The sequence below is a fragment of the Calypte anna genome, chromosome 20 (genome assembly GCF_003957555.1).
Source record: "Calypte anna isolate BGI_N300 chromosome 20, bCalAnn1_v1.p, whole genome shotgun sequence".
In the NCBI taxonomy this organism is placed as follows: Eukaryota; Metazoa; Chordata; class Aves; order Apodiformes; family Trochilidae; genus Calypte; species Calypte anna.
In genome coordinates, this window is record NC_044265.1 from 13,755,232 (window position 1) to 13,768,609 (window position 13,378).

The following is a 13,378-nucleotide window of genomic DNA, read 5'->3' on the forward strand; positions in this document are numbered from 1 at the left end:
TTGATTTATTTATTTTCTTTTTTTGGTATAATAAAGCATTGGAGTGAATTGGAGTTCTTCCTTAATCTGTTTTTACTTTTTCTCTGAAGGGAGAGGGGGGAGGAAAACAAGACATTTTTGGTTACATTCCAGTTGGCAAGTTTTCTCCGGGGAGCACAGAGTGGCTGATGGAGGAGTGCACTGGTGAATGTTTTGGTGCTCCTAACATAGAAACATACTGAGAAAATGGTAACAAACTAAATGTGGTGTAGTTTAAATTTTATAATTGCTTGTATTCTGTGAGAGCAGAAAGTAAACAAACAAACAGGAAAAAACCATCAACAAACACTGGAAAAAACCCCCTTTGCTGATGGTTTTTTTCTCTTTTATACTTTTTTCCTGTTTTCCATCTGAGTGAAGGGAGTTTAATTCTGTCCCCACCATTTCCCAGGGGACTGTACTGTAGAGGCTTTTTTTTTTTTTTAACCTTATTAAAGATTATGATGTGTTGGTTTTGCCAACATGAAGTATAAAAAGCTGGCCTGGATCTTGACAGAAGTTTGCATCCAGGTGATGATTAAATCTGCTCAATGCTGTGTCCTTTCTGGTGTTACATCAAGTGTGTGTTTTGTTTAGGGACAATTTTTTTGGTTGTTATTTGTAGAAAAGTAACAGACTTGAATTACTGTGGTGTCTCTGAGTGGTCTTGTGAAGGAAGCCTGATCTGCTCCAGTTTATTTTGTGGAAAATGTACAGCTGAGTTTTCATGGTTCGTTGGCTTCTTGGAGAGCTGTGTGGTGGCCATGTGCTGTCATAGCAGGGCCAGGCCAAAAGGACTTCAGTAGGTCCCCAACTTTGAAATTCTTCAGTGTACCAAAAGGACCAGAGATAAAACAAGTATATCAGTGGTCTTCTAAAAATCTCCACAGCTTATTCCATCTTTACTTTGATTCTGCCAGAAGGGTTACTTGCTTTTCTGAGGAAATTTTTCCACATCTTTTAAGTGGAAATAAATATCCTTACCAGGAAAAGGTGAAAAAAAAACCCCCAACAAGCCACAGAACAGCATGTAAAATTGGAACACAAGAGCACAGGGTTTTGAAGCTTCCTGAATTTTTAACTACTAGCAAATTGACTTAAATTTAACTTGGATAAATTCCCTAGTGATCCTTGACATTAAACGGATGTTCTGGTTTGACATGGGTAGACAGAAAACTAATTAATTCCTCTGAATTTGAGGCATATTTAATTTTCTCCCCCAAAGACCTCTCATTTAAAAGGTACAATGCTGTGACAAGCACTGAATGTGGAGCAGTGTCTGCAAGGTACCAGACCTTCAGACAGAGGGAGATCAAGACATCTCCAGGAATAATTGCTGGTTTGGAAGATGTTAAATGTTATTGATGAGGCTGAAGAGGGAGCATCCCCAGCACTGCTGGCACATGGGAGAGAGCTCAGGGCATGCACAGGGAAAGGACCCTGCTCTTTGATGGGTGCCTTCCCTGGTCTTCTCTTTATACCTCTAGTCCTTTGAAACAAGGACAAATTGTCTTCCCTTTGCATAAGGAGTGTGTATTCTCATTGGTTTTTCCTGTTATAAAGTGCCAGGTGGTTTCTGCTTCCTTGTCCTGAGTGTCCTTGGAAATGTGGGCAAGGAAGACACAAGGACTCTGTGATCTTGCAGGAGATGCTTCTGTGCAGCCATGCCTGGCCTGAGGGCTGGCTGCTGTCAGGAGCTTGGTGAGTGGGAGAGAGGCCAGGGAGGAATCCTGCACAGATTATTTTGTGTGTGTGTTTAGTAAAAAATCCCTTGATAGGAAATAAAGTCAGGGAAAAGCTGTTTCCTGAAGGGGCTGGCAGTGCACTGGCTGTGAGGAGCAGCAGCCTGAACCTCAAGCTGGTCCAGTCCAAAGGTGATGAGAGACAGATGTTCAGTCAGGCACCTTAAACAAGGGACAAGGTGTATCTAAAATAGACTCAGCCCACTCAGCCGGGTGGATAAACATCTGGAATAGTAAAGAAATAAACTCTCAAGGAGTCAGTGTAGATTTCAGGTGAATAAATCCAAGAAGAAAAGCTGTTAATAGAAAATGTGACTTCAGATGCCAATCTGTGTGGAGTTGAGAAGAAAATGATGCTTGCAGTAGACCTTTTTTTATTTATTTTATTTTATTTTTTTTTCCCCCAACCAGTTCCAGAGAGATGCTACCCTAGAGTATAGATTTTGGTACTTGTGAAGGACCAGCAGAAGGAAATGCTATGTCTGAACCCTTCCAATTGCTTCTTAATTGTCTGCTGTGAGGTTTTCCTGTGTTGTCCTCTGAATCCTGTGGATATGACAGCTCTTAAAGACAGGATTGGTGATGGGCAATTCACTTTATGCAATGTGGCAATTCCTATTTCCTGAGGGGACTGAGCTGACTCTTCAGCTCCTAAAAGTAGATGCAGTGGTGGTTGCTGGAATGAAGACAAAACTGAACTGTCACTGCCTGAAGAGGTGATTCTCTCTGACATGGAAGCTGTTGGGAAGTGGTGGCAACCACCTCCAGAGCTGCTGTGCTGCCTGCTTCCTGCAGAACCTTTTCAAACACCTGAAAAAGCAGTTTGTTCTTTTTTAAATTTTTCTTTTAATTTTTCCCTCTACTCCCTGGCTCTGATTTTTGGCTGTATTTTCATTTCTTTATTCCATTTATTTCTTTGAGATGGGTTCTGTGTGAGAACTTGGTTTGAAATCTTCAGCCAGATTTCTGAGGTAAATGGGGAGCATCACTCAGAGAGCTACACTAGTACTGACCTCTTCCAATTCAAACAGAAAACAGATTAGTTTCTTTGTCCTTAATTCTGTAAAAATGCTGGATGAATCTGAAATAGAGAAGCACCAGTTCAGTCTGTTTGTGTTGCAGGAAGATGGCTCTAACTCTCTTGAGGGAAGCAAATTCTTCTTAATGACCAGGGACCAGCTGGTCTTGCAGATCAGCATTTCTGCCACTGCCAAGGAGACAGCTCCAGGCTTGCAGGACTGGAGAGGCTCCTGCAGGCAATGCTGCATCCCTTCAACTTGGGAATCATCAGGTGGCTCTCCAGAAGAGAGCTCCTGCATCACCCATGTTCTGTAGGCTGGGAGCTTTTGGTTTTTAACCAAGTGTTGGCTCAACTGTAGTTATTTTTCTCCTGCAGATGATAATAAAAGCAGAGATTAGGGGAAGGGAGGCAGAGGTCTCAGTGGAGTGTGGAGAACTTGAAGTCAGATTTTATGAAAAGACCTTGAAATTCGTAGCCTGACAGACCCTTTGTTATCCTGGTCATAAACATCCTTCCTAAACATGAATGTTTAGGTGATTATTGGAGTTTCTCTGCCCTGTATCCCAGGCTTGCTGTGGGGTAAACTTGGAGATTTAAAGCCAAGGAAATAACACACATCACTGCAAAGCTGCAAAGCTTCTTCTTATAGGCAGTTAAGCTTCGGATAACATGAGTTTCATAGTTCTGATCTATTACCAGTTTTGTTGGGGTGGGGACTTAAAATTTTGTGATCTGTGGTCTTGGATTTGCCTGCTGCTCTTGTGACTTGAAAGCAGTATTTATAGCCCCTCGATGGCAATATAGGGAGGGAAGGAGCTGGTTTCAATTGGCTTTTGCTGCTGAGGATCTCAGCTATTCAGTGTGCTCCACATAATGCCTCTTCCCTTGAGGAAATTGTGTTACAGAGTGCTTGCTCTTCACTGGATTGTCTCCATCAGCATGGTTTCATGTGTTGTATCTCTCCCCAAACCAAACTTTACTGAACCCAAACAGTAAAAAAAAAACCTGACAGCTGTTTTACCCGTGTAACCTAAGACTGGTTCTCTGACAAGCCTAGGAATTTAAAGAAATGTTTCTCTGGGTTGTTACGAGCCACTGGAGGATTGAGCTTCAAATCCAGTCCTTTTTAACATGGATTATTTGGTGTCTGGTAAAAAATCAGCTGCCTGGTGTAGTGAGTGTGCAGTGTCTCTGAGGCAGGACTTGTGTTTCGTGGTGTGATGAACTCGTGCCTTAGTTTGGTCCTGCTTGGGGTTTGTCTCAGTCTTTGCAACACAACGCCTGCAAGCTGGTCCTGATTTCTCTAATCCTATCACTCCCTTCCCCGTGCAGGACTTGTGGAAGAGGAAACACAAAGACTTCCAGATGAACAACCGAAAGGAAGATATGGAGATTGCTTCCCACTACCGTCACCTGCTGCGGGAGCTGAACGAGCAGCGGCAGCACGGGATCCTCTGCGACGTCTGCATCATCGTGGAGGGCAAGATCTTCAAGGCCCACAAGAACGTCCTGCTTGGGAGCAGTCGGTACTTCAAAACCCTCTACTGCCAGGTCCAGAAAACCTCCGACCAGGCCACTGTCACCCACCTGGACATCGTCACAGCCCAAGGCTTCAAGGCCATCATTGACTTCATGTACTCAGCACACCTGGCGCTGACCAGCAGGAACGTCATCGAGGTGATGTCAGCTGCCAGCTACCTGCAGATGACAGACATTGTCCAGGCCTGTCACAATTTCATCAAAGCAGCTCTGGACATCAGCATCAAGTCTGATGCCTCGGATGACCTGGGGGACTACGAGCTGGGAGCCCCTGCCAGCAGCAGCACGGACGCTCTGATTTCCGCCGTGGTGGCCGGCAGGAGCATCTCTCCCTGGCTGGCCCGGAGAACCAGCCCTGCCAACTCCTCTGGAGATTCAGCCATCGCCAGCTGCCACGAGGGAGGGAGCAGTTATGGCAAGGAGGACCCTGAGCCCAAAGCTGATGGCCCCGAGGACGTTTCCTCCCAGTCCCTGTGGGCCGGTGACGTGGGGTATGGGCCCCTGCGTATCAAAGAGGAGCAGGTTTCTCCCTCACACTATGGAGGGACTGAACTCCATTCTGCCAAGGATAGTGCAATCCAGAATGCCTTCTCAGAGCAGGGAGTGGGGGAGGGCTGGCAGCCCACCGGGCGCCGGAAGAACCGGAAAAATAAAGAAACTGTGAGGCACATCACACAGCAAGTGGAGGATGACAGCAGGGAAAGCTCCCCAATGCCATCTTTTTTACCTGCCTCGGGATGGCCGTACAGCAGTCGAGACCCAAGTAAGTCATTCTTCTGGTTTTTTGTGGCTAAAGTTTTCAAAGAGTTGATTAAAGCTATTTCCAGTACAGTCGTGTTGGTCTCTAAAATGTGTTGGCTTGCCAGAAACTGAAAAATGTAGAAATTTGTGTTGCCAGTCAGAAGAACCAAGCACAGGTCCTCCGTGTCACAGCAAAGGAGATTGGCTCTCCTGTGAAAGGGCTGGGTAGTTTTGCTTTGGCCTTGAACATAAAACCACCTAAACCACCCCCAAAACACCATTACAGGTTTTGGAATTGATGAGAAAAAAGGTTGGAATTTATCTTAGTGTGTGTGCAAGCTGATGTCAAGGCTGAGGAGTTTTCCTTGCCCAGTGTATTGATGATGTAATGACACCACACAGGTGAGATTTAGCCTTGATGATGCCACTGTCTTCAGTACTTCCTGATATTCCATGTGTAAGGAAACCACCAGAACTTGTTGCTGGTAATGGCAAGATAAGTGTTTGGTAACTCTTAAGAGTATTGTGGGGTTTTTTAGGCACTACAAAGGCTTAAGATGTATTTTGATTGTGTCTGCTTTTAAGATGTGTTTTGATGAATATCTGCTTTGAAAGTGTGGAACTGGGGAGGAATTGTTTTCTGGACTTCTTTTGACTCTTATTTTTGTGTCTCAAGATAACTGCCCTATTGACTCATTAATCACTGGCAATTAATAGATCCAGGGGTGCTACTGATACAGGCATTTGGGTAGGATTTTTTCCAGGGACTTTAAGGGAATGTGGTATTCAACTCCCTCGAGCTCACTTGAGGAACTTGGTCTGTGCTGTGAGTTTGTCTGTATTTCATTGTGTACCAGAATCAAAGGCAGCCAGGAGAAGGGTGTGTGAGATTAAGTACCCTGCTGGTGCCAAACTCAGATGCAAAAAAAAGCAACACAAATAGTAGAGAAAGTCTGTGGAGTCCTTCTGGGCTGCAAAAGGATGTTGCAGTTGCTTACAGACTGAAGTTTAAATGGGGCTTTCATTGAAGAAGCAATTCTCTGCAAATGTCTTTACATTTATTATGTTTTACAGTTATCTGCTGCAGCAAGCTTGCATGTAATTATTCTAATTAGCTGATGATAAAATCTAAACAACATCAGTTAGAAGAAAAATGAGAGATAAGGCAAGATAACAGTGATTTATGAGGAACCCTCTCTTCATAGTGGGTGTATTTTAGGATTGCTTTGAATGAAGACTCGGGGTGGATTTCCTGGTGTGCTACTCAGACACAAAAAAGCCCCAACAACAAAACCAGATCAGTCACTGGGAAGGTCTGCAAGGTGTGTGGGGTTTGGACAGGGAGAGGAAGGAAACCACGTGTGGTGGATGAGGCCAGGGGCAGAGCTGCAGCTCCCATCCTCTTGGCACACTGCTTAGGGACAGAATGCCTGTAAATTCCTGCAAACAGTGCACAGGGTATGAGATTGTATCCCTGGAAGCTGAATGAAGTTGAGATTGTTTATTCCTCAGTGTTAAGGAGTTAGAGAAGTGCCCTTTTTCCTCCCAGCTGTTTGCAGGTGAGAGGAAGATGGCTCCAGGTATTGATTCAGGCAGTGCATCAGCAGGCAAAGGCACATTATTTGTTCCAAATCTTGTCTTAAATGCAGTTTCCAATAAAAGAGGTGTTTCTAATGATGGGAAAGGGGAAGCAGAATGGTGCTGGTTGGGGGAGTAGTTTCAGTGTTCCATTAGTGCTGGTAAAGCAAGAGGAAAAACTAAAAAGTAAAACTGTCCAAACCAAGAGGAGTGGCAGAACTGACCAGGCAGAGGGGCTACAAGTGGTGGCAGTGGCCAAGCCCAGGGAATGGGTGCAGAGTAAAAGAACCATGCTGAGCAAGGGGGGGGTTTGCAGACTGAGCTCCTGGTGTCCCCGTGCTGACCATCTGGAGAGGTGAAGAGGGATGGAATTCTCCTTCCTGCCCTCCTGGGAAGGGAGGATTCTCTGGGCTGTGGGATCTGAGCTTGGGGGATGCATGATTCTCACTGCAGGCTGGGGGGAAGCACACAGAAGGAGACCTGCCTGTGCTTTAGATCAGATTTTCTTGTATTTTTCAGGACTTCTTGACATTAATTTAGAGAATTTCTGAGATCTGTCTGTGTTCAGTGTCAGGTAACTCTTGGACATCTGGTCAGCTGCAGGTTTCGTGTGGTTGTGTCCATTGGTGTGTAGTGTGGGTGAAATTAGAGTTGGTCACTTGGGTGAGGTTGCTTCTCTTTCATCCTGAAGGGAAAGCATCCCTGCCACCCCAAACCATCCCAGTCTTGGGCCCTACAACCAGTGGGGTCTTTTTGTATTTCCCATCTCCAGCAGGTGGAAACAACCCTCTTGTAAAATGCCCCATCTCCCAAGTTGCCAAGCTCCAGAGTTGTGTGCAGGTTGGTTCATGAACCCCAGGTTCATCCTTTTCCTGCTGGAGTCATGGGGTGCTGCAAACTTGGGTCCTGCACATGAAGAAAATAATATTCTCTTGAGTGAAGAGAGATAATGGGAAGGGTCTGCACTGTCTGCTTATTCAGGATGTATTTCTGTTTCAGCTTGAAGTTGTCTTTGTAGTAGTCTCAGGCTTCATTCTTTAAAACAGACTTCATAGTCCAGGGCTTGCTCTGGACCTCTTTTGTTTACAGGTGTCCCTGGTTGTGTTGTTCCTGGCTAAGATGAAAAGGTGCTCTGGGTGCTGAATGCTCTTTCAGAAGTACTAAGAGGAAAAGAGTTAGGTCAGAACTCTGGGAGGCACATTGCCTTTTCTGACCAGTTATTTGAAGAGGCTTGCTCAGCCTGACACCTCTCCTGATGGGTTACTCTGAGGAGCATTTTCAAGTTCTGTGTCCTGGAGGACTGACACAGAGCTGGCAGTGCAAAAGCTGAGCTAGCAGAAAGCCCATCTGAGCAGCTCAGTTTTAGTGTCTTCCTCTTGCAATTGTTTGTTGCATTTCAGCAAAGGCAAGCAGCATTTGGGAAAGTGAATCTTGCCAGTAACCATTGCATCACCCTTTTAATGCAGTGGTTATTTGGGGCAGTATACTTCTCAGATTTAAAGCTCTCCCACTTCTGTGCTGGACAGGATTGCTTAATTTCTGTTATGTTGCACAGAAGTTCCTTGCAGTCACTGAACCTTTGCTTCTGAAACAACTGCTTGTTTACACTTTGTAGTGGTGCTTTTTTCAGTGGGAAGCAGATGTTCTTATCAGGGATGTAGAAAAGTGTCCCACATGCCTGAGTAGCCTGTGCTTAAACATGATGTAATGGGGCCTCAAAAAGACAGGGTTTTGGTTTTTTTTTTTTTTTTTTTATAATTGAAAGGATAAGAAAATTCTTTCTGAATCAGCTGATCTGTTTCCAGTGAGGTGCTGCCGAGAGGCTTTGAATTTGATCACACTGTGGATTAAACCAAAAAGGACTGTCTGGAGTAATCTTATTAATGGTAATCTAGAGCCACTGGGGCCAAAGCTGGTTCCTGTCTGCCATGCAGAGTCTCCTCTTCCTCCAGGAACAAAAGATCACATGTGATTTGCAGAGGAACCCCAGCTAAGCCAAGATGCTGCCTTGTAATTAAGCTCTCAGTTTGTACAGAGTGGTGTCAGTCAGACACAAAGAGTGATGAGGACCATCTTTTCATGCCAGCTTCAATTTATTAATTTGGATTCTCTGTTTAGCATAAAACACAATAGGTTTTTTCTTTCTCATCCTGTTTGGGTTGTTGAGGATGTCAGTCTGTCAGTCCTTCTGGGAAAGATTCATATATATGTTTTCCTCACCAAGCTGCATTAACTTGGAACAGCAGTTCTCCAAAGTAAACTGGAGGATGGGCTTTTATAAATAATAACTTTCTTCATAACTGAGCCAAGGAGAATTTCCTCCACAGACTTGCCAAAAGAACAGCTCTGCCTTTTATTTTAACCTTTTTTCTTGAACTATATATTGTTTTTTCTAAAGAAACATGGAGCTGTTTGCTAGGGGTGATATCAGAGATGCTTATGAAGTAATCTTGTGCTTCAGGCATCTTAATTTCCTATAGGCTGCTGTTCCTTTAACACTGCTGGATAAACTTTTTATAGGATTATGTGTCCTGAGTGCCTGGACTGTGGGATCAGGTGGCATTTAAAATGTTCTCACCAAAGTTACCTTCACCAGAAGAGCTGTTAAGCCAGCAAAATGTTGCTGGTTTTGCCTCTTCATATAATGGAAAACTCTGTCACTTGGAGGACTTCTTTTGAAGAACTCATTGATGGTTTTATTCATGTGTGTGTTCAAGCATAGTAGTTATGATTCAAGAGTTTAGTTCTAAGGAAATACTCCCACACATCTTCTGAGTGTTTGCACCCTAAAGCTGTGAGTGAATTCTTGTGTGCCAATTGACTGTGAAATGAAGCGAATTAATTTCAAAACAGAGCAGTAATTTAAAAAAACACTACAGTCTGGAAACTTTCTGCTTTGCTTTGGCTCTATGTAGTGAGTTTGTTGTGTCCTCTAAGAGGAGCTTCAGGACTTAAGTAACCCCAGAGCAGTGACCTTCATGGGACAGATGGACAGGACTTCACTCTATCCTTCTGACTCTGCAGAATTCTAAGTTCCTTTGATATTTTCCCATCAGAATATTTAGTTATACACAAGTTTCCTCCCTTGTGGTGAGGAGATGTTCAAGTTCATCCTTTTCCAGTGACACAAGCTGATTCCAGTGCCTGTTACTGGCTCTCCATGGGGACTGGAGGCAGCTGATGTCGTCAGCCTTTTCCCATCCCTTTTTCTGTCTTGGTTTCTAGAGAACAAATTCTGATTACAGGAGTTGTTGGTGAGCACAGCTGTCTAACAGCTGGATCTCAGAGGGAGCTTCCATTTCAGCAGGCTTCAGAGAGAGAGGCAAGGAAGAGCTCTGGCTGGACTCATCTGACTGTGCAGGTGAGTTCTCTAGACCTGAGCACAGGTGGGTGAATGTGCAGATTGCTCAAATCTAGGATGATTTTATTCTTTCAAAAGTCATCTCCTCAGCAAGCTGCTGAGCTTCCTGCCACTTCTGCATCTTTTCAGTGCAAATCTTCAAATCTTTGTCTTTTTAAAAAAATGATGTTTTCAGAAGCTGCCTCAGTGTTATTGTTTGTGTTGTGGTAGCTGGCAAGCACGCTGGGCCAGGGAGTGGAACACAGGTCTTGCATAATGAGAAAAGGAAGAAATTGAGCATTTGGGGTCAGGATTCAGGTGTCTAAGGAACTCTTCAAAATTTTTTTGTTCTGCAAGACCTGTGTAATACTCCTGGCTTTACACATTGCTTTATAAATAAGAAATGTACCTGCTGTTAAAAAAAAAAAAAAAAGGCTCTGCAGAGCAGCACTGAAGGTTTAATATTTATGAAGAAATCACCAGAATGCAGGGTGAAGGAAAAGTGAGAATGAGTTCTGAGTCTCCAGTCCCTCTGCCATGGACTTGAGTTCTGCTTGCACTGTAAGAATCCAAGGCAGATGTTTAAGTGCCTGGTACTGCCACGAATGCAAACTGGGATGGTCCAAATTGCAGTTGTCAGGTTAGGATCCCGTGTCCTGAAACAGCTCAGGCTCAGATTATAATAGTTTCCTACCCTTAGTTTGTTATTTAGATTAATCTCTTAGGCAGTTTTGGAAAGATCCCATGTTAGGAAGGAGAGAGATTTTGGAAAAATTCTGGAGTATTTTTAAGGGTAGGTAATAGAAAATCACAGCTTGCCTGCCACTTGGAAAATTCAGTTAATTACTGCATTTTTCCACCTGCTTTTCACAGATTTGTAGTTAATGCAAGGTACTAAAATTGTCTTTGCTGTGACTGAGAGGTTTTGAAGGGTGTTTTTCCTGGGGAGGTATTTTGATGCCTTAAGCAGTGGTAGTTGGCAGTGCCAAGCTTTCTGCCTCAGCCAGACCTGGAGGGGTTACAGATCTGTGCTCTAATGCCACCCCCAGAATTCTTTCTTAGCTCTGAAATCAGCTTAGCCTGTGCTCTGCATTCCTCTGGCTTAGGGAGCTGCCCAGGTTTCTAGACCATCTTTGGTTCTCTCTTCATGTGCATGAGGTTTAATGCATGGAGGTAGCTTCTGGTTGCAGCAAAACTCAAAACCAAGCAAACAAAAAAAACTCCTGACCCCCCAAGCCCCCTGACCCCCGTGTCCAGATGCTGAATTCTGCAGAAGCATGGCAGGGAATGCTCAGTCAGTAACTCAGGTTCTCTGCATCACCCCAGTTACAAGCTAACAGAATGATTAGGATGCATTCTCTGCCTTTCAGTTTCTGTTGCTAAAGGGTTAGGTCAGGTTATTTTCAAGTCTGGAAATGAAAATTATTGCTTTAAACCCAGACACTTACTCCCTGGCTTCACTCTGGCTTTCAGATGGTTCCACCCTAAACCAGCTTTAGCTCAAAGCTCAGTGTCTGTTTCCTTTCCCCACCCTGCATTCCATTTTCCCCAGGCTCCAAAGCCCTCCTCCTCCTCCTCTTCTTCCTCCTCCTCCTCCCTATGGTAACAGCCCTGATTCTGTTAATCTGCTTTAACCCCAGATCAGAGGCACTTCCCCTCTCTTGAGTGCCCTTCTCTCCTTTTATTTGTTCCTTGTGCCAAGGTTACACTGGGCTCATCTGCACAGAGATCTCAGTCTTTCCAAACTTCTTTTTTTTTTTAACCATTTGTTTGTTTCCTTACTGAAATTAACAGCAAGAAATCAAGGTTTAAAACTTTAACAAATTCAAATCCTGCTTTGCAATCATTGTTCTTTCACTTCCCTATTTGAAGTGTTGCTTTTGCATTAAACCAGAGCAGGAATTAATTCTGTAGATGCAGTGCCTAGAGATCTGCACTGAGTTTGCTGTATTGGTTTTTACATTTGGTACAGCCACTTGTTTCAGCAGGTAAATATTTGTTGTGAGGATTTTCAGAGGTTCTAACCCTGCATCCTGCTGTATCACGAGTACCCAGTGGTCATATTTCAGGTGATCCTTCAGTGTTCTCTTTCTGTCCCTTCAGGTTTGTGTGTGCTCAGGTGCAGATGTGCAGCAAGAGGCCTGAGGAGGAGCAGAGATAAATATCAGTCCTTTTACTGCATGAATGATGGGGCTGAGAAGGAGAGGTTAAACATCCAGGCAGCAGTGGTGTATTTAAAGGGGCAGTGTTTGAACTTACTGAACAATTCGTGGCATATTTGGGGGGGAAAAAGTGTGTTGTGTATTTCTGCAGTGCCAGTCATTCCTGCCCCTGCAAGGACCACTTTATCCCACATTGCAGTAGTTTAAAAAAGAAAAATAAACTAAAGGAAACCACATTCTTGGTTCCATAAGGATTTACTAAGGATATCTTGCAGACAGGCAGTTCTGAACAATCATGTATGTTGTGGTTAAACATCAGGGTTTGCCTGCTGGGTCCCTGAGCTATGGAATTGGGGTTTATTTAAAATGCTGTGCACATGTGTCACATCCCCATGTGTCCTGCTCTGCTCAGAACCAGCCCAGCTCCTGGCATCCCTGCTCTGTGTAAATATTACAGTTTGTGGGAATGCTGAACAAGTTGTGAACCACTTTGGAAGGGTTTGTGTCAGGAAGGAGGGGAGGGATCTGAAGTTCAAGCTTCTGGGATATTATTAGCACCTGGTAACAGATCATTTTCCCACCAGCCCCAGTGCTCCTTTGTGCCCAAGAAAACACTGCTTCTATTTTATTTTTCCCTGTGAGTTTAAAAATTAATTATGTCTTTTGCACACAAGGAAATGAAGCCAAATCTTCCCAAACTAATGAGAGAGAAATCATCCTTGAAATTTTAGGTGAAATCTACAGTCAGGCAGCTCTGTAGAGATACTTGACACAAATAGGTAGAAAAACCTCAGAAAACTAAGTCTTTGACTTCAAGTTGGTTTTTTTTTTTTCTCCAGATGACTTTGGCTCAGGTCATAATTTGGCAGTGCCCTTGAAAGAAAGCCTTGGTTGAAGTGGCTCCCACTTCCCCTGGGTGTTTCATTGTTCCCCCACGCTCTCCTCCCGTTGTTCCGGTGTGAGTGGCTGTGCAGCCCTGCAGTGAACTGGTCTGGGGAACTGATCTGGGTTTAAAAATAGCTTTTTTTAAATAAAGCAGATTTATTTTTAACGTATTAGTTCCTGTGTCAAGTTCACCTCCCAACTATACAGGTATTCTTGGTACAACCCAGGGAGGATGCAGGAATGAGCAGTTGGGGTGGGAGAAGCTGCTCACGTAGAGACCTCTTCCCTTGTTGCCCTTTCTGCCTGTTGTGCTCTCAGCCAAAAAAAATTGACATTTTTCACCACAGAAGAA

General features: G+C 44.1%; 1 protein-coding gene across 6 annotated transcripts in view; it reads left to right on the forward strand.

Annotated features, from left to right (window-relative positions):
* ZBTB46 (zinc finger and BTB domain containing 46) overlaps window positions 1-13,378 on the forward strand; it is a 45,675-nt gene that overhangs the window by 11,164 nt on the left and 21,133 nt on the right. For all 6 annotated transcript variants that reach the window (XM_030463149.1, XM_030463148.1, XM_030463153.1 and 3 more), the window contains exon 5: window positions 4,114-5,083. In XM_030463149.1, the coding sequence (XP_030319009.1) occupies window positions 4,114-5,083 (970 nt within the window). The remainder of the gene's footprint in view (window positions 1-4,113; window positions 5,084-13,378) is intronic.